The 22,251-nt window shown below is 39.5% G+C and overlaps 1 protein-coding gene across 1 annotated transcript in view; it reads right to left on the reverse strand.

The window, feature by feature from the left end:
• tnfsf10l (TNF superfamily member 10, like) overlaps positions 1-22,251 on the reverse strand; it is a 73,900-nt gene that overhangs the window by 34,849 nt on the left and 16,800 nt on the right. Inside the window, exon 2 of the mRNA XM_086276960.1 lies at positions 9,278-9,427. Coding sequence (XP_086133086.1) covers positions 9,278-9,427 — 150 coding nt within the window. The remainder of the gene's footprint in view (positions 1-9,277; positions 9,428-22,251) is intronic.

Raw genomic sequence — 22,251 nt, forward strand, 5'->3', positions numbered from 1 at the left:
CTGCCTGCTCCTTTAACTGGGTGTTCCTGGCACCCATTTATATGCTATAACCTCTAAAACCTGGCTAAACTTTGTGTAAGCGCTGATATCTGCAGGTGAACATGCTGGCAAAAGATAAGATTTTTAGTTAGAGGAGTACTGGCCAGTGCTTGGCTTATGGTTGTGTGTTGATATACTCCGTGTGGAAAGCAAAAATATGAAACTTTTTTTTTTAAGTGCAAGAACACTGGCCATTGTCCAATCAGGATTCAGTTCTTTATTGGCTTTTTAAAATTTATGTGCAAAACCTTAAATAACGTCCAGCAGAGGAAGTCTTAAACTGGGATCCCCTCACCACACTGGAATCCCTGATATATAAGCTGTTGACCTCAGACATGTAATCAGCATACTAACTGATCGGTTCCCATTTTCCTGGATTACTGTAGGTCTCAATGTCTTAAACATGAAGAAAATGCTGGAACATTAAACTAAACCTTGGTTAGAATTTATCCAGACCAAGACAACTTTTTTTCATGTCAGACGACCTTTTGGCTATTTGTCCCAAACTGTGCTCCAGGGAAGGTTTCAGCATCTGTCATTTTGGTCTGGAGAAAATCTATGTTTCTTGATACTCAAGCCTAGTTATATTTTGTGAACTTTGGTAACCATCAGATATTTGGTAACATTTCATTAAAGCGAAGCTGTTCAACGGTCACAAAGGTGGATCTGAGGAACATAAGTAAATGGGATTTCTAATGTAGTCTCCTCTTTTTGTTAACTTTTCACACATTGCTTGCATACAATGGCCAAGATGCAAAGCTAATAACAGAAGAATCTGAAGGTCATTAAATGTCTCTATGGGCGCTTTCCATCATCCCAGTTGTAAAGTTAGGGGTTTCAGATTTTCACTTTTTCTGAGACTCCCTCCATGTTGGCCAAAGATAAAGCAGCAGGTTTAGATAATAAGGTTAATGCTCCTTTATGTGGACTTTGAGATGACAGAAAGGAAATGTAAAAACGTCTTCCTTTCCATGACAATAAGCAGCCCTGTCTCCTGATAACACCACATGAAAGCTCATGTTAAATAGAAGCTGAGGTCATATGAGGATAGCTATGATAATGTTTCGCTACAGGTCAGAAAAGTCTTAGTAAATCTGCAGCTCTACAGCTGGGTGTGGATTGACTCACTCGCCCTAAATTGAAAGGTAAATCCTTTTCCTTTGCTCTGAACAGTCAAGACGAGTTGGTTTTGACCCTTTGACCTATAGCAGAGCGAGCAACAAAAATTCCCCCTCAAACAAAATGAACTTCTCCTCAATCCCTGTATTCATCTTTCCAGTTTCATTCACTCAGTTTTCAGAAGTTAGCAAAATAAGACAAGAAGCCAGTCTGCAAGTCAATGAAGATAAAGATAGAGTAGCGCTGAGACCATGCAGAGGTCTAATATAGTTTCCTGCTGTGTTTTGAGTTCAAACCAACCCAGTCCCTGAGCGTCATCAATCACTGCAAACTCTGAGCTGTGAACTGATGCGCGGATATCGGCAAGGTTGTTTTATGCCATGAACCATCTGGTCTCTTATTTAGATGCATACACCGGTAAGCACAGTGCAATAAAAGTGTTAGACAGATATACTAGAGTCAACTAAATAATTTTATCTAGAGTGAAGTTTAACTTGGTCCCCTTTCCTCGCCTCCACACAATGTGTATGTTATTAAAACCGTGCTGTGAGACGTTTTATTGATTCTGGGTCAGCTTCTCTCTCTCCTCTTTCATCTGCAGAGCCCCTACGTGTTTCCTGTTTGCATCTACATCTCTTCTCCCTCTCTTCTCTCTTTACTTTTTACTGCAGCTGAAGTACACATGAGGCTTCAACTGTATGAAATAGGAAAATCCATCTTCAAAAGTATTTTTGTGCAAATGTTTTTTTTCCTCCTACGGTACATTGAAAAAATAAAATCAAGCAGACCTGACACATTTAAATGTGGTATTAATAACAGAAAGAAACATGTTTGTTGCTACACATGAAGATGTCTCATTTAGCAGTTATCACTATTTGTTTTCATGGAATCCAACTGCTTCAGTTTTCGCTGTTTCAACGTAATTACGAAATAATTTTATTTTTTACAATCTACACTCATGGATGAATACACAACACATGTTTATCTGCAGTTGGAGATAGATAGACAGTTTTAAAATTAGCTTCATGTACAATAACTCTTCTCCATAACGATAAGAAGTAATCAGTGTGATTTTTTAAAATAATTGTGATATACGCTACTGCCAAAAAGTAAACGGTATACAGACTGGTACTTATATAGAACCTTTCTACGCTACCTGAGCACTCAAAGTACTTTCTACAACATGACACATTCGCCCAAGCACTTCATCTACACTTACGTGCTTTTTTAACAACTTGGGGTATGCAGACTAGCATAGCCAAAGATTTAACCACCGACCTTCCAATTAGTAGATTGGAAGATTGTTCTCTATGGCTACACCTGTCCTTCATAAAGTATATAATACTGCAACGTGTACTCACGGTCTAAGTGTTGACATACATTATACAAAGCTATGGCGGTGTCACTGTTTGCAAGCAACACAACCAGTGCGGCAACCGCAATGGACCCATGAGATTGTAATCAATGAAATGTCTTTTTGAAGAGTTGTGGTAGACAAGTGATTACAGCAACCAGTAAAGTAAATATCCTTCACATTTAGTGCATATGATGAGCCGTGCTCAAATTTACTTATGTTTCTCTTATGTTTCGTTGGTAGAGTTACATTTTTTATGGTGTTGTCTGAAATTAGTTTGCTTTTTAGTTTCCATTTATTCCATGTTCATCGCTTCCACTTCCATTCCAATTTGAAAGTGCCAAGAAGAGTGTTGACTAAGATGGATTAGGAACACCGCAGGCAGGTTTTAAGTGTCTGCAAGTTGAAATGAACCAAGAGAAGAGGTCTAAATGGTCATGAGATTTAATGGCAGTCAGAAGCGAAAAATGTCTGATCTCATGGTGTGCTTTTTATTTCTTTTCTCTCCTGCCTGTTTTCCGTTCTTCTTCAGCCTCTCATCTATATTTTTCCCCTTCTCCATTTGTTTCTGCCTGGTTGGGTTTGTTGATGGCTTCTCGTTTTTCTTACCGGTTTCTATTTGTTACATCATCACCGCATCACTCATGCACAGTTTGTAGGAATGTGCATTTGGTCCATGCGCTCCATGGATGAGGAATCTCCATGTGAAACCAACGCATTTTATAAGATAAACGACGAGCCAGATCTGCTTTAATGCTACTTTTTTTTTTTATCGTCGCCTCTTTATTAGTTTTACATTCTTTCCTCTCAAGCTCATTCTTAATACTTTGTCCTTCTCACACTCTACTCATCAGTCTGTTTTTTCTTTTCTAACCAAAACGTCACGGCCAAGCCCAAGCCTATCCAACACACATAGTTCATCAGTGAATCCCATCCAAGCATCTGTTTTGGACTTGTTGGATTGTCGGTTTCGTGCCAAATCTAAGAGGCACAGAGCCATTGCGTGTGCTTGAGAGAGAGTTTGTGAAGAAAGAAGTGAATTCTCAAAATTATTAGTGAAAGGTTAGATAGCTTTTTTGCTTTCATGTGGATAACTAGAGATCTTTTTTTTTTTTTTTTACCTTGGACTTGTCAAATATCTCTTTAATAATCTTTATCCAAGATTAACCATGTCCTCTTGCCATGTGCGTTTGTTTGTTAAATTATGCACTTAAATGGACATCACCCACTAACGCATTTTCACGCAAGCACAGTAATAAAAGTCAACAAAATGTCAACATGTCGCAAAAGAGTGCAGCACCAAATGGTTTTAAGTGGCTGCAGTGAGGATCCGCGATAAGCTCCTCGCTTCCAGCACCTGTTAGCTGCAAACAGCTGGTGTGCCTTACAGACACCAACAACATGCCTTATAAGTGGCTGTGGTCAGACGTGACCTATTTTTGTCATATAGAATTGTGCTTGTTGTTTGGCAGTGACTTTTTGCTTTATTCCACTTACACAAAGACCTGCTGTGGTCATCAGTTGAAGGAGGAGAAGGAGGAATAAACGTCTCAATGTTAGTCAGTTCAGTGAAGCAGACTGTGTGAATCGCAAAGGCTTAGCAAATCACTAGTTTAGCATGGGAAACTGACTCTGAGACTAACGGAAGAGCTCTCAGCCTCTTAATGTACTGACAGTCAGGTGATAAGTGGGTATATTTTGCCCTGTGCTACACAGATCACGACGTTCCCATCAGAGCTCTTGGCTTAACCCTGCTTTCATCTTAAACTGTCTGGCATGATGGGGTGGACGCTTGTTTTTCTGAGTCAACTGTGTTGTGATTCCTGTGAAAGCTACTGATTAGCTTTAGTTTGTCTCAAGGACACAGTCTGATTGTTATATGACATTCTCGCTGTTGTAAAGCTGTCATAATTGAGAATGTATAACTGCTTTCCAGCTTCTCCATTCATCTGTTAAAAAAATGGCAACAAAACTTTGGAGTTTCATCTCTGGTTCTCCGGTCACTTCACTGGAACATTTTATAAGAAAAGGGATGGCGCCTCCTTGGTCTGCTTGATTTAACCACCATCTTGGCTTTTTCGCGTACCAGTTCCACTCTTTAAAAAGTCAATCTAGTGACGCGAGCTGAAGAAGAACAGAACGTGTTGAGTTTCAAAACCAGCTCGAAGGAATCAGTAAAAGTGGACAGGCTTCCAATGGCTTACAAATGAACCGAAGGAAAATTCCGGGGGGGTTTCAATTAGCACGATAGTACGTGTGTCTGCATGTGTGAGCATTTGTAGGGAAGTAATGAGATGTAAACATGTTTAAGTGTTTGTCACCAGCGATTGCCCGCCTGCATTTTCTCTGTTATCCACTTATGCATTGGAGAAAAACTAGACATTCCTGTTCCCGTCCACTGAGGACCACAGGGGCATGGAGCAGCACTCTCTGATTGTTTCATACAAGTAGAGCAGAGAGAGAGGAGGGGGTGAAGAGGTTAAAAAAAAAAAGGTAGAATGTAAGCCAGACACAAAAAGAGATTTTGAGTGGGGGCAACAGGAACTAAGGGGGCTGAAGATATACTGCTGTGAGCGTCCAGACATTCAGACTGAGGGGAAAAGTCCTGTTGGCAATGTCTGCAAGAGGAGGACTTATATCAGTGGAGTGGGTTAGTGGGTTTATGAATGACTGTGTGTGTGTGTGTGTGTGTGTGTGTGTGTGAGAGCAGTGGTGGGATTCTCGAAGGGCTCTCTGGAGTCACTGGTATGTTGAAGCTGATTCAACATATGCACTGAGACGAGTGTGACGTTAATGTGTGTCAGCTGCAATTTGTTTACCTACAGCAGGGATGTTGTGTGGGTAATTGTATTGCGGGCTTACATTGGTGGTCTACATTGCTTATGCGGTGGCCAAGTTTGGACCTCTGAGCCCCAAGGAAACCACATGCCAGTCGATGTGGTCGACTGGCATGTGGGAAAACTACTGGACAAATACTGTGCACCCCCCCCCCCCCCCCCCTCTTGTGTCAAAAAAACAGATCATATTCATTGGGGTATAAACATATGACATTCCGGTGTGTCCTGGGGCATCCAATGCCAGAAGGTTAACAGCAGCTACTTTGGGCCCTGTGGTTTGAGGGTTTCGATCTTTGGCTTGTTTTGGCACAACTCAGGATGGGGTCTGGGTAGTTTGTAGCAGGGTCAGTGCATCAGATCGCAGCAGGATGCATTGTACTGTGGCTTGAGACCAGTGCCATCGGGGAGTTCACTTGAAATGTCACAGTGTACTAGGTCTCCACCAATATTTAGGTGGGTGGTGTATGTCAAAGTAACATCTACATAGCTGTCAGTATGCAAGGTTTCCCATCTGGTCAATGTTTTTCATTTCACCCTTCAGTAGTTTTAATGCTTTAGTGTAGAAAAAAAAGCATGATTCATGACACGTGTGAGGTTTTTCACAAACTAGCACATGTGAGTGCAGCAGTATTTTCTGGCATGTCACGTTAGTCTGTCGTTAGGTCGTTGTTAGGCAAAACAATGACGTCATATCATATTAAGCATAATTCAATATTTTGTAAATAGAATTCATATGTTGTGAATATAAATGACAAGTTACTGCCATGAAACGAAATGATACTAAGCTTTTCCATGGTCTTTTAGGTCCATAAGCAAAGAAATTGTTAACTTTAGCCTGTTGGTTGCTAGGAAACATGATGCTGTCTTAATATCTGATAAAGATAAGAACCCTTAGGGGCCTAAAATGAACTTGTGTGCCAGCTTTGGTTGCTCAACTCTTGATCATGTAGGAGAAGCTTGCAGGCAAACAAACTGAGAGTTTTTTTCATCGTTAAAATATAAAACTACAATTGTATAATCACTTCTAATAAGTCAATGTCAAGGAAGACCACATTTTAAAATCTGAATATGGTTGAAAGAGATGAAGACTTCCCACAAAGTTTTATCAGTTCTATAAACAAACCCTCTAGTGCCTGAGCTGTGGGTCCAGGAAAAGAAAAAAAACAACACACCTTTCTTCAATCTGCAAACAAAAGAACATCATTTTACAACTTCGAAATGATGACCAGAGAATGCAAGCTTTGCACAAAATCCATCAGGCATTGCACAAAATCCACAATTTTTTCAGTAACACAAGAATTTGTAACAACCCTGCATGAAGAATCTTGCCTGCAAGTCACTGCCCACATTTGTTTGACTGGCCCAAGTGCTTTAAGAGAGCAGTTTTACAGATTACAATGATAAAGGCCAAACAGGTTTAAACCAAACATTTGGCAGGCAAACACATGCAAAAAAAAACACATTTGCAAATCAAGCTTTTCAAATCAAGCTTGTGTTGACAAGTACAGAATTGCGTAAGATAGAGGTTACATATGGTAACGTCTAGCAAAACAGCGGTGTTAGATTATAAATGGATTAAGGCTCCAGTGGCACACCTGATGCAGTCAATTATTGACTGGTGTTGTGATGACTGCATGACTCTATAAACACCTGACAGTCTGTTGGGTCAAAGGTTCATCTCTACTAATACTATCAATAAACTTGCCACAGAATCAAAGAAAATAAGCCAAACTATAAAAAAAAACATGCAGGGATTCTGACTGTTGAGCACAAACTTAGAAAAATTAGGTGTTTTACTTACAGCGCTCTCATTTCTAGTACTAATAATGATTCCCTTTCACTTAATCCATCATAAACATCTGGGTTTCCAAGACATTTATATGACTGATATGGTATTCTTTCTTTATTTTTTTGTTGAAAGGGTACACTTGACCACAAAGCCAAGACCATGAAGTAAAATTGAAAGAATGGCAAAACATCCTGCCATTTTCAGTAATAGAGAGTACAATGAACAACCAATGAGTTCCAATTAAACCATGAAAAAAGTTTAGAGTCGGAAAGCTTTCACAAGAGCCACACATACGATTGGTTTATTTAAATAATCTGTTCTGGATACAGCTATTAGGCCATTGAAACTTGTCACTCAGTAAAAGCCATTTAGCCATTTACTACACATACTGTATATTAGTGGACTGCTGTCAGATGCTGTGGGACATTGTGTATATTTCAGACAAAAACCTTGGATGGTATCTTTACAAACTGTCCATTCCTCTTAATTCAACTCACATGTCCTATACACATATATAGTTATCTGATGATTGAGTGATTCTCCCTTGGAGCTGAAGTTTTTTTTCTATTATAATGACAAATACACCCAATTACTTCCAGCCAGAGTTCCAGTTCTGCATCAGTCACTGCAGATGTTTCTAAATTCACTGTAACTGTGCAGATTCCTTCATGCTGAAACCAGGCTCCATCTGGTCTTTAACCCAGGGTCAGCGGAGTTGTCTGGGCTCACATCATTAGTGGCAACATTAAAAACTTTTAGTTGAGGGCTTTAAAAATTCAAATCTGGATTTCATCAGTTAACTTAATGGGATATAAAGATAATCATTCAGAAAAGTACTGGATGAGTATTAGCTGGTAAAGATGCATTTAATGTACCATCCAGTCTACAAAAAGTATATTTGCAATATTTTTTCTTGAATGAGCAATACTACATTCTAACTTTTGTTCATTGTTGGGTTTTTTTTATACAAAGTACCAGACATACACAATAGCCATTGACTAAATTAGCATTCTTGAAATCAATTTTATAACATGTTAAGTGTATCTCAAACCTTCTACTTCTGTACTTGCCCTTCTTAAGCACATGAGTGCATATTCAAAAAGATATCTAGTCTTATATTAAGCACATTAAGAGTGTGCACGTCATGTTGGTGATGTCATCACAATGATGTTTGCTAGTTAGCTAAGTTAATGCTAACTGGCTAGCATTCAAGAGTATATATATTTTTTAAATATGAACTTTTAACATATTGTGGCATTACTTGGGTTCATGCAGTTTTCATTGCAGTCTTTACCGTCTGTACTCTGTACCACAATAACAGCTGTTGACAACAGAAAGGTTTCTGCAACAGTTTGTTTATTGCTTCTGGTCTTAGCTAGTGTTTGCTAACACCAGTGACTGGAACTTTATTTGAAGTGGATCTAACACTGTCAGACTTGGGCAATTAGCCAATTAACTCTCATTTGATATTAGAATTTAATCAAACTCTTTATTAAAGAAAAACTCAGATGATGTACATACAAAGGCACAAATCTTACGTGGTCAGATATGGTTTGAAAAAGCTATTTGTGATAGCTTCCAGTAGTTTTTGTTATATATATATTTAGGTGTTTGAAGTGACAATCAGATTTCCAGTTTCTTTCAGAATTCTTGGGAATCTGGAATTTTCTATTAGAAGTTTATTGGGTTGCAGAGGGTTAATGTAAAAGAACTAGTGTTGTGTTTGTTCAGGTGTTTGACAAATTGCAATTGTGAGATACACGCAGTAGTTAGGTTGAGTCACTGTCAAACATTGCACTTATCATTCAATCTTTTTTGATTTAAGACAACACTACTCTGCCAAAATACATGCTACATATTGCACACAGTGCACTTTTTGGATTTGTATTAATGGAAGAATGCAAACTGAGGCAGTTTTACGTCAGTGTGTGTGAAGCTATTATTTCAAGATAATATCGGCACTGGAAAACTAATAGACCTACAATGTTGAAGGCTGTATTAAAACTAAAAACAATGCCCTAATACGAGAGGCAATTAAATCTTTTAAATCAATTTATTAAACATGTTTTGCTTAATAATATTGTTATTCATTTGGTTGATGCATGGTAAATGTAATGTTCCTTTCCTTCCATCTCTTACCTTGGAGATGTAAGCTTTGATGCCTTCGGCCAGTTTGATGCAGGGTTCGCCAAAGAGCTGGGCTAGCTGATCTGGGATGTCCTGGTCCTTATCCAGAGCATTTAGTAAACTCAGGCATTTTAACTCCTCTGTCACTCCCTGGCTACGCACCTATAGGACAAACATGAGACAAAAACAGAGAAAGTTAAACGACTGTTAAATGACAGTAATTCTTGATGCAAATTGATCCTCATGAGATGCGGAACCCAAAGATCCAGCGTATCATATAATATTTGTCAGTAGCTAGAAGACAATCGTTATCACAACTGTTTCCACAATAACTATCCCAAAATCAAGTCTTATTAATCATTTCTGATCGCTTACATGGGTCCATAAACATCCTTAAATTGATTTATTCTTTCCCTTTACTCTTGATATTTATGCACGTCAGTTAGTCATACTCTTGTGTATCATCACTCTGTCAGCATTTTCAGAGCATCAGCTCATGTGCTGTCAGTTTCCTTGAGCACGTGTTTCTAATTTCTGCTATTTTTTTCTGCAACATTATCTTGAGGCACCAAACCTTTCTGCAGGTTTTCAAGGATGGAAATAACTGATATAAGCAGGTTTAAGTAAATAAAAGTCAATCAGAAGCAATAACAACTAGGATAAAATAATAATTTGAGGATTATTTTAGAATTTGTGCATTTTTTTAAGTGTTTGGGGGGGAAATGGCATTCGTCTCGGATTTATTTGTAGGCTGAGACCAAACGTAACGAGAATATTTTGGCACAGGTGCACCACTGAAATGCAGGTACTTATGCAACAACACTTAGTAAAGGGTTTTTCCTAGTGTGAACATTTCTTATCATGTGTGCAGACATACACACATATGGAGTCTAATAAGAGACAATTAAATCAACAATTCCTCAGTGGGCAGAGGGGAAATTGTTTGTTTTGCTACGCCTCCTGTTTGGCAGCGACTTCCATCCCAAATAAGAAATGTTTTCATGTAATTTTAGGCAGCATGGGTCAAATAAAACATCTTTGGGAACCAGATTGTCTACGGTGCTCTAGCTTTGGAGTTATGCACACAGATGTGTAAGTGTGTGTATCCGTGTGTGGATATCTTTCAGGGAGGTTGTCGGCATCACGATCTGAAAGCCCTGTTAATGACTCTGTAACAAGCACTGATGAGGAGAGAGATTACAGTCCTGCCCTCCTTCAACCCTCCTCTGTATTTTTATTAATTTCTTTCTGCTTGACCTCCATTTTCTAATGAAACCCCTTTTCTTCCTCTGTGTTCTTTTCCATCCCCTGCCTTTTCTTTTCCCACACCAGCTCATGCTGATGCAAACGTCTGTCTCCCTTTCCTGCGACTGTGTGGGCAATTTAATTCAAACCAAGTGAGAAGGACAGAACCCTTACGGGAAAGACCACCGGGGCCACATCTCAACATTGCTGCCCAGCCCTGACAAAAGATGACTCACGTCTCTAATGACTTCACTTCTATTCAAGGACAAATCCCAATGAGTCTAATTAGACACACATGTCAGCGGTTCCAGTTGGTACACATTCCAGTTACAAGTCTATGTCTAGTTTGAGGTCAACTTTGAGAGGCTCTTATTATCCATTACAGTCAAATTTACAAAATGTGCAAAGCTGACAAAAAGGTTTTCTTGACCTATCTGACCTTTGCATGACCCAAAAACCTGTGTTTCATATAAGACGGTGTCAGTAGCAACACAAGCATGAACCCGACAGCTTTTTGGGAGAAGGACAAGAAGACAAAATATCTAATGGAAAGTTGAGTCTTCACTGGATACATTACTGTTAGGGAGAGCATTTGCAACTTGACTGTTTCTCCTGTAAAAAACAAGTCGACATCTGAAGTTATCACATAGATCTACAAGGTTTTTATTTAAGTTGTAGCTCTACAGAACAAACTCTTTCAAAGTAGCCACATTTTGTCTAATTCAGCATTTTAAGATTATCTGTACAGCTTTTTATTTATATATTATACTATATGAAACTGAGCAGCCTCAAATAGGTGCTTGTGGCTCGCAGGAATTAATTTTATATGCTGGCCCTGTTATTTGAGAGCTGTACTAGTATATATATGAGGCAGAAAATAAGGAAATGCATAAAAGGTCTTCTTAAAATAGCTACCAAAAAAGTCCCACGTATTCCTTGTTTAAACCTGCAGAGGGTAAAAATGTGCAAATCCTTTAACTTAATGGCATTTAATGGTATTCTCTGCATGTGATGAGGTTAAACTTAATCGCACACAAAATTACATACCGCTGAGTTAATTAGAGTACACGCTCATGTTAAGCGTTTTGTGAAACTTTAAGGGTCATTTGTGACTGTTGGCGTCACTCTTGAAGACTTGGCTCAAAAACGTCTTTCTTTGAGAAGTGACTTAAACTCACTCATCTATCTACTCTCTATTGTTTTTCACCATTGCGATGAGAGAAAAGGAAGCACAGCAGGTCATTTTAGATCATCCGAATACAAGCAGGATACATCCCAACAAAAACTGCTGACAGTGGAGTATGGGCAGAGACACCCCGTGCATTGCGAGGAGTGATGACAGCAGAAGTGATAGGGAGTTTCACACATGCATGAGTGGATCTGAGCTCACTCAGCACACGAAACAGAATGAAAGTGAGTTGCGTTTCTTTCTGGCGCCTTTGCCAAAACACACTCCCTGCTTTGGTGGATCTGGTTGAAGGATTTAATTGCTATTAAGGAGTTCCATTGTATATAAAAATAAAAGATTTTACAGACCATGCTTTGCAAGTGTGTTTGCACGCAAGCATGTGTGTCCATTAAGTTTTGACAGGGCCGGTAGGGAGTGTTTGATCTATTATGGGAAACAGTCTCATCCATGTTAGTGAAGAGATAAAGCCCATGCACATCAGTGCACAGAGCTAAAAACAGGATTAGAAGTAATCTTTCTGCTCCATTAGTGGATGGAAACGAGGCCAGAGGCCAAACTGAGCTTCCACAGAAACATTATCACAAAGTTAATGCACTTATTTGTTTCTGAATTTAAACTAATAGTAAGTTAAGTGTGAAAAAAAACATCCTACGTCCTCTCAGTGGAGAAATGATGACACCATCACTAATTAGGACTAAACCTTTGAATACTTAAAAAGAAACAAATTGTAATTTGCAGTAAACTAACTGAATGTGAAATAACCTAAAGGTATTTAAATTGCACTTACAACTTACCATCAATTTACCACTGTGAATATATTTACGTACCTCCAATTATGATTGTATATGCTTTTCTTAATTTGTGATCATTTTCTTCTGATTCTGTGTCAATTGGCATTGGGTAATTGACCCAGAATTGGGAAACTGGAAAAAGATGGATTGATGGATGGTTTTCGGTTGTACACATACAATGAAATTGCAGGACAATATGAACCATCCACTGAAGGTTTGACTACCTCAGCTGGAATTCTGTTATGTATAAATAATAAATACCTCTCCACAGACAAATCTCTGCAGTCAGAAAAAAAAGAAAATTGTTAACAAAATTTTAGCCACTTAGATCTAAGGGACCTTATAGAAGTCATGGAAATGCAAGCTATGATACTTTGTTTAGGGTACTTTAATTTCCCCAGTGTACAGGAAAAAACAACCTGTCCGACCTGACTGATACCTACACGTTCAGTAGGTGATGCAGATGTGTGGAATAAAACCTTTGAAACATTGGCTAATGTTGGCTGTCTCTACAAAATTGTTCAGACACATTAGTGAAGACCAACCTGACCAATAGTGGATTGACCAGCTAGCAAACCAACATTGCTGATTTTTGCCCAATGCTGTGCAATATGACTAAAAGATCATTGTTTGAACAAACAACCCAATGACTTCCAGTCCCAACTGAGAGATGGGTTGGAGGAACAAATTTTGTCACATTTATTTAGAGTCTTCGTGCTGTAGCTCTCATGATTACAATGCAAAAGCTGGCTGGTGTCTGGCTTCAGCTGGGAGCCAGCACCACCACAGAGCCAAGCACAGCCTTTCTTGCTTTCCATGTTTGGTTCCCCTGGAGGATCTTTCCATAAATACTTAATCTAATTGTCTGATCTGTCCGTGTAAACCAAATTCTTCCGATCTGTTGGTTGGCAGTTTGTCTTTGATTTACTCATTTTGAAACCATAATATTAAAACGAACTCTTCATTTAAGCGATTGCATCGGTCATTTCCAGAACTCAAAATCCTTTTAAAGCTGTTGGAAAAGCAAAGAAAATGTGAGTGTGTTTTTTTTCCTGTAGGCCAGTGTGGACATGCAAGCCTCTAGAGATGGAGGAATCAGCCCCTACATCATTACCATGCCCTGAGAACATCCATCTGGAACGGCTCCACAAGTTTTTAAGCATGAGCATTATGAAGAGGTCCCTCCCCTCATCCATCCTGACTTCTCCACTGACAGCAGTTTGTCAGCCAGTTCCTGAATCATCTTTGCCAAAACCCCTAAATTGCAAAACTGCCTTTATTAGCTATCATTTCAGGAATAAGTTACACCCCTGTAATTCGACAAGAACAAATCAATAAGCTGGTGAGAGGACAGAATTACTTCTTTACAATTTGCAGAAATGTCTTCTGACAAAGACTTAATTACTTTTAATTCTTAAACAATGGTCTAAAGAGGGTTTCTAATCTTATTGATAGCATGTAATCTGCTTTGCAGTTTTGCTGTTATTATTTTATGAACGCACACTTTAATTTTCTCTGAAGCCATATGATATATTTTACACAAACAGTCTTAAATTCTGGTCTTGCTGCACTTATCCCCTGAGCAAAGTATTTTCTCAGTGTATTGACATCAATCATTTATCCTTCCCTTGGCTCCTAAGCAATGAGTCCATCGGGCCCCCTCCGCAGCCCAATCCAAACCAACAAAAGCTAAAAGCATTTGCAACATGCAAAAATCTTTTGTAACTCTCAACTGTGTTGTTAAACTTGCTCAAATATAACTGTATAATGTTGGCTAGCTTGTCAAAAGAAAAGAAAAATAGATATGAGAGTCTGTAGATGTTGTTTTCCTTGGAAAGACCCCTGACAGTTGTTGCATCGCGACATATCCATTTTTTTTCTCCGCAAAACATTTGAAAACTGCGATGAAGATTAATTTTAATATATTTGGATCATGAAAAATATATTTTGTTAATCCAGGTTACATGGTGATGTAATGCACCCTCAGGCAGCCTTGCTAAGAGGACTAAGAGATGAAACATCTGGCTAAACTCTTTGGCAGAAGTTTGTAGAAAAACAGAAAAATGGGTTCATTATCATTGTCTTTCCAAAACGTACTTGCAGTGCGTTGGACCCTGTGCTTCTATTGTGATTACAGTTTGGCAGCTAAAGTTAGAAAACAATTACTCTGACGACTAAAACAAACCAGCTTTAACTGTTGTTATCAGACACAACATGAACTGTGGTTTCCAGTGTCACACACTTAGTACATCAAAACCATATCAAAACTGACTTTGAAGATTTTAATGGAGCAATTAAAAAATCATTTTCCTGTGCGCAAATGGTCAGATGGAGTCTTTTTTTCTGAGTGTGTGTGTGTGTTGTAACTGCTGCTTGTTTTTGTGATAAAATGGCAAGGCTGGTGATTTTTTTTGAATTGTTAGGTAGTTTAGTCGAGGACATTGGGCAAAAAATAATTAAGTTGAATATACTGGAATTTTCAGTACTCTGCAAAACTTCTGAGCCACCCATCATTTCTTCATATGTCGCTTCCACAGTTTTAAAGAGAGCAATAATTCTCCAGCTCCATTTTCAGTCATTTTAATTTAGCTACAACCATGAGTGTATACAGCCATCTGTAAAACATGGTGGTGGCCGTGTCATGGTTTGAGGCTACATGTGGTGTTAGAGACCTTGTCTAAATTTATGGAACTGTGAATGCCAAAAAGTACCATCAGATTTTAATCCAACTTGCAATACCATCTGGAAGCTTTGGATTGGCAGCAGCCTAATTTTTCAGCACGACAGCGATCCCAAACACACTCCTACACAAACCGACGTGGATAGAAAAACACACAATGAAACACTATCAGTCATGAATTAGCCTCCCCAGAGCCCAGACCTCAACATTATTAAACCAGTGTGGGATCATCTAAAGGCAGACAACATCCAAAGAACAACTCTGAATGTCTTTTAGAAAGCCTGGAGAACTATTCCTGAAGACTACTTAAAGAAATTACAAGATATGTTGACTAAGAGAGTTCAGGCTGTGTTAAATAATAAAGGTAGTCATGCCAAATACTGACTTTGAAGGTTGTTGGAATTATACAAGCTCTGTTTGTGTCCTATATACTGTATTACCAAGTAATAAATCACTGCATGTATTTCCCATTTTCCAACCAAAATATAAAGAAGTGAGGGGTGGCTCAAGACTTTGGGACAGTTCTATGTATGTATGATCAGTTTAGAATTATGAGTCAAGCGAAGATTAATTGTCCTTGTGAGTCAAACACAAAGACACAGAAACACAGACTTTTTGCTCTGCTAAATATTGCACCACCAGATAATGCTCGTTCTGGTCCTGTTGACAAATTTTTGAAATGCACGACTTGTCGTACATAGACACCACTTCAGGACCCTTTAAAACCCTCCATTCTGTCCCTCAGGCCTGTGGTTGTAGTATAGAGAATATATTGGAGTATATTTTAAACCTCAGTAGATGCCCTGGGATGAGTGCACAATCCAAAATTAAAATTAGATGGCATAGTAATCATTGCTCGCATCTCATATCTAAGACTGGTAACTCAGTAGAAATGTATACTGTACTGACAACTGTATTGACATGGTGCAACTACACTTTTCCCTTTAAAATGTAATAAAGCACAAGTTATGTAACGACTCTGTAGCTTGACTAATATCTCTGCACACCAACATCCAAATCATATTTTTTTCTTGCCAGTTTTGTGGTACAGCAGCAGACTGCTTAAAAACAAAGACAGGAAAAAAGAAAACATTTCTCAGCCTGTCAAAAAGTTATTTTACTGCTGAACCTGAACTACTGTTCTCCAGACACAAGAGCTAAACTGGGATACACTCCCCATTGGTCTGCCTTTGGAACTGATCCTCGCTGCAACGAGTGGAAAATCACACACACAAACACATGCATTTATGAGTGATCTATGCGCTTTTTAAGCGTGCTTAGCCAAAAGACATGTGGTCTCTCATGGCTGTCCATACTCAATTAGATGCCTGGGCTTCAGAGAGAGGCTGACAGAGCTCCTGTGATCCTGATGCCGGCTCTCTCAGGAAGTAGCAAACAATGCTTCACTGTTTCCTCCCCTGTGTGAGAGTTTTTGTGTGTGTGCATGTACATCTGTGTGTGTGTGCATATGTGCAGTTGAGTGAATGTGTGTCTATGTGCATGACCGTTTGTGTGTATGCTTGGCCCTCGGTGGGACACCAAAGCCTGAAAAGAATATCTCAGAGGGCCACTTGGAAACCAAGCTACAATTTTGTGTTTCACTGTGTATGTGTGTGTCTGGGAGTTCTTTTGCAGTCCACAACTCTCATTTTAGGGGATTAGGAAGAGGAGAAGGCAACCACGTAACTCAAATCCAGCAGGCCAGAGGTCTCGATCCAAGAGTGTGTGTGTCTGTGTGTGTGCATTGCAAGATGAACGGCTAACGTAGAGGAAGACAGAGAGCAGGGTGAAATAACCGCTGAGGCCTCACTCACAGTGGCACTGCACATAAATCACTTCATCCAAAAACAGCGGCAGGGAGACACACGAGTGCGGGAGTCAAATAAAACATACTGAGTGTGCAACACGGTGGAACGAGCTTCATCATGTTTAGTTACACCCCAGCCCGTGGCTGTGGGAGGGAAGAGTCTAGTTTTTAGGGAGCAATCTACATGGTATCACTACAAATTACCATCAAATCGATCCGTGTCTTTAGGCAGAAGGAGAATCAGTAGCAACAGTACACAAGAAGGTAGTAACTTGGAAAAAAAAAGCCTTTCACTGGTTCATTAAACTGTATGTCAAATTTGAAGACCATTCGTGAATGCCTCTGAAGGAAATGCTCTGAAGCAGAAGTGAACCAAGGCTCCTACAGTAACCTTCGGGGTATGGTTGCTTGCCTCAACAGGTGAGGTATAGAGGCAGAGCCCGTCCTGCTCATCCAGTATTAGCAATCTGCTGATGTATCGATATAGATACATAAAAACATTAAAAAGTAAAGAAAATATGGAAAATGCCCTTTAGCCATTTTATGGGTGCTGATGTTACACAGTTTGTCCACTGTTGGCAACACGTGTTACAACATGTAACACGACCATGCTTTTAAAAAATAAACTTGGTTTAGTCTTACAAGTCATGGCCATTATAAATGCCAAGACTGATATATTGGTGAATAGCTAGTTTCAGCTGATATATCGGTGGGGCTCTAATTGACAGTGCTTCCATCAATCATTTTCTTGCCACTCACAAAAATGCCTAAACAATCATTTCACATTAGATAAAAGAAAATATTCTTTTTTTTAATCATATAAGATGCCAGAGGGAAAGTTTTGAGTGAAACTGTGCATTCGGTTATTATTTAACTGACGCACGTTCAAAATGTTTGAACAGTAAATTTATCAACTTTAAAAATCTCTTTTATGTCACTTCACAGTGTAGCCTGTATCCTGTTTTGGCAGTATTAAGATACACTATGATTTCGTCTTGCTGAATAGCTAACTATACAAAAAGCCGTTTCCACAGCTAGGATGAACCTCAAGAAAGAAAGAGCTTATCACAGCTGTGAAATCTGTTTCTACCTCATCCAAACTGTTTCTAGCAACTGCAACCACAGCTGTTTGGTAAACTGGAAGTAATGGATATGTCACTTTCCACTGTTTGGTTTATGCAAAGGAAAATGAAATAAGCCGCCTCCTTGAATACAAACAGCTAAACAAGAACACCATACCACACTGAAACAATAAAGTTCAATGAAACAGCAGGTCAGTCACGCACACGAAAATCAATAACATGAGAAACTAAGGGATATCTGTAAATGCTGCAAAAAACAGGCAACATGTTTTAGCTTTAATAGCTTTTACATACTTCAGACCTATGATTAGCACGTATGTTTCTGGAGGTTGTGACACCTTCAGAAAAGTACACGTTTAACTAATTTAGAGAAAGTCTATACAGTCATAAACACTGGAGTATTGTAGGCGTTGTGGTGATTTATTACTTCGGCACTTAAAAGCAACACCCAGCTCACTGTAAAGATGAGCCTTTGGCAAGAGAGTCTGACTCTTCATCCACTACTCACTTTCCTTTGTTAAGTAAAAGGCCCAGAGCAATCGTTAAAAGCTGCAGTGAATGTAGTCATGTGTTTGCATCGGTGTACAAGCTTCTGGTTATTTGTGCATGGGTGGGAAAGAGCAGTTTTATATTTAACAGATAGGTTTGAGACGGTTTTCAGTCTAAAGGCATGCGTGTCTGCAGGTTTATTAGCACACTGTGTGCAAGCTTCACTATCTGCTGTATCTGGCAGGCAGCCAGGGTGGTGCTGACACTGATTTATTCGACAGCGTTGTCCGTTACACGTTTAATGGCCGGCCATTTTTTCAGCAATCCATCACGTTAAACACCAGGATCTTTTTGCTAAGGAGCTCTTGATTGCCAATAAGGCACAAATGGTATTTACGAGGGAAAATAAAAATATAGGCTGCTTTCATTGTAAATAGTGAAGTAAACTGCGAGTTTCTACCTCACTCCAATGTGCGGGCCAAGTTTTTGTCTGGAGAGAAAAGGCCGACACTCCCCCACATGAGGCCTGCCAGATTGCAGCACAAAATACAAAACAGCTTCCAGGGGAGTATTTTGAAAACTCGAGCCAAAGACACAATCATTAGAGCACCGGGGAGCAGAAATCACCATTTTTAACATGGGTTCATGCAACCACATGAGTCCCAGCCGGGCCTCACATGCCAACATCAGTTTGCTTCAGGAGAGTAACCAACCCGGGAAAGTCTTGGAGAAATGCCGACATTTTTAAAGAAGATAAACTGAAAAAAGTGTGCATCAACATGCAACTACATTTGCAATCATCATTTAAAATTCTGACTATTGGTGGCATAAGATTTATTTCCAACCAATCCAAATTACAACAACATCTTAAACACTCTAAAACATTATAGAAAGAAACCCAATGACACAGCAATCCACTATGAGTAACGGTTTGGCAACGATCGATGGAGTAAACAGGAAAAAGAAAAACCTCAGGCTGAACTAACTTCAGGGAAGGCAGCTATCTTCTTTCGTCCTTCAGGTCCCACTGTGACCAAAAGAACTTGATTCACTGTTTATCAGAAAACATGAGGAAGTGCCAGTTCTGGCATGGAAGTGATTAAAAACCACGAAAACCAATCCTCGACTTGTAAACTCTACATCCTCTTCCCCATCTCGGTGACTCGCTTGTTTTGCAGTGACATGCCAGTCATTATTTGGGAGTCAGTGTTTGGTCTTTGCAAATTTCCCCCAGACAGCAGCAGCAGGTGCCTTAAAATGTAAAGATGAGCGGACTCTGTCAAGGTCGAGACCATATTTTTCAAAACAATTTTTTTGATGACATGAATAAACAGAAGAAGAGTTCAAATAACAAGATCGCCACTCATGCCCTGTGATAAGGAAATATTGCCATTTCACACCGCATTTTCGGTGCCATTTAGCTGACCCCGTCGCCCTAGTGCAGCACTGAAAGCGCTTTCATTATGAGCCGCAAATACTATGTAAAAGCCATTATCGGTTTAACGGATCACACGGCTTTGCCTAAATTTCTTCTGCATTAAATTTCAATCACGCTGTTGCCATAATCTTCCCCAATTTAGAACAACCTTTGCTTCACCGTGACGTCTCTCTGACTCTGATCTTTCTGAAGTTCGATTTCTGCTTATTTGCCTTTAATGAGTGTGTATTTAGCCGCTAGCTCCTACACAAAAAGCTCCACTGATTGCAGCCAAAAGGGCAATTTTATAAATTAATCAGGGAGGTCCTGAAAAATCTTGATTTTTAATCACAATCAAAGAACAAGTCAGGCTCTGTGAGAATAATAGTGAGCCTTCAAAGACAAGTTAAGAGTACACAGATCCATGTGACATGAGTATAACAGAGTCCTGGATGGTTTTGTCTAAAAAAAAATGTCACAAAAAGCTATGAAAAGTTATTGAATCTTGTGGCAGAGTTACTATGTGAACTGAAATATCATGATTGCTGTTGGGTATTGGGTAAAAATGCCAAAAAACAAATTGTCGAATCGTCAAATATTCAGGCACAGTGCTACTTATTCAGAAAGGAACTTCGGACAATGTCACTCAGGTTACATCAGTGTCCGAAATCTGCTCCAGATGTGTTCTCACTACTGGAAACACTTGTTTGTCTGCTCTGTCACTGAATTCACACAGTGACCTTTTCTTTTCTTACGTGGGACTTCACACAGATTTTGTACTAGGAAGCTGGTTGGTTAAAGACTGTGTTATGTCCAGTTAAACTGGTTCTCACATACATCAAGTAATGTCAAGAACATTTCAGGGCTACATTGCATGTGTATAATTGCTTCAGAAGATGTTACTACAGGTGGTGCAGTGCTTTGCAATGCACAGCACAGTCATTGCCTCACAGCAAGACTATTCTGGGTTCACGGGTGGCTGTGTTTTGCCAGTGCACCCTGTAGCCGTGCAGTTTCTCCAGGTTCCCTTTGAATTTGACCATGAGAAGCATGTGGTTTTCTCTCTGTCTATATGTACCCCGCTGGCGCCCAGGACAGACTCCAGCTGCCCACAGTTTCTCCAGAATAAAAGCAGGTATAGCGCGGATGGATATATCGCTACATTCAAACAATGAGTGTTTTATTGCAGAGTTTCCTGGTGAGAAAAGATACTCAGCCGCAGCCAGATCCACTCAGGAACTAGATCATTTCCTCCAAATCAAGACAAATTGAAGGTAACCATGTGCGAACATGATTTTAACAAAAGACAGCACACATGTTCAGAGAAACTTCACCTAATCTGATTCGATAAATATTCAAGAGATGAATTGCACCAATAAAAGCCCATAAATACACAATTGAACAAGCTCGTCTCCCACTGTTAAGTCAAAGGTTTCTCTTTGAGCTTTAAATCACAAAGAGTCTGGATTTTATACATGCTTGGAAGATGTCAATAAGGCCATAGCTGCTTCTTTCTTAATTCTATCCAGAAGACGGGCTGCTTCTGCTTGCAGGCATTAATGACATCAGGCGCAGGCAGTTACTTCCTTCTGCTCTTATTGGTTTTTTGAGGCCTTTGACATATTTATTGATCATTAGTTTACCTGCCGGCTACAATACAAATGTATGCATGCATCTCTGTGCATTCGGGCGTATGCATTCATGCACGCCTTTCCCTGCCAATATGCATGACAGTGTACGCAACCCCCATCGAGAACGCAGAACGCCACTCCCAGCTTTAGCGTGTGGAACTATGACCTTTCTTTGTCAGCTTTGCTGTTTTGGAGTACCTCCAGTTTAAATAAAGTTTAAAGACATACAAAAGCAGGGCGGACCTGCATGCTGTTCTTCTGGCTTTGTCCCCTTTTTCTTTTTTAACTTCCTTGTTAGTAAAACAATTGAGAATATTGCTGTTTAACTAAAAAAAGAAAGAAAGAGCTGTTAAGATTAGTTGTGATAAGGACACAGGGCCTATTGTAATGCAAGGCTATGGTTATGCGAGCTGCGTTATCTAAGTTGGTTTTGCTGCTTGATTTGGTTACAAGGGTTAAGTTTCTGTTTCTTCATCATCTTTCCGAGAAGAAAGAAAGGGAAAAAGACATTGTGACAAAAGCGAAGCCGAGGAAGAGAAGAGATCAGGACTTTCTGGTTCAGGCACCTGTGCACAAATGACAACAGAAACACTTACAGTAAATGTGTTAATTATGCCTGATATGAAAGTCGAGTCGAGTCTCAGCGAAAGCAAAA

This window comes from Aulonocara sp. 'chitande type north' Nkhata Bay, linkage group LG3 (assembly GCF_057382095.1).
Source record: "Aulonocara sp. 'chitande type north' Nkhata Bay isolate Kocher_YH1m ecotype deep benthic linkage group LG3, A_spYH_male_GT1.1, whole genome shotgun sequence".
NCBI lineage: Eukaryota > Metazoa > Chordata > Actinopteri > Cichliformes > Cichlidae > Aulonocara > Aulonocara sp. 'chitande type north' Nkhata Bay.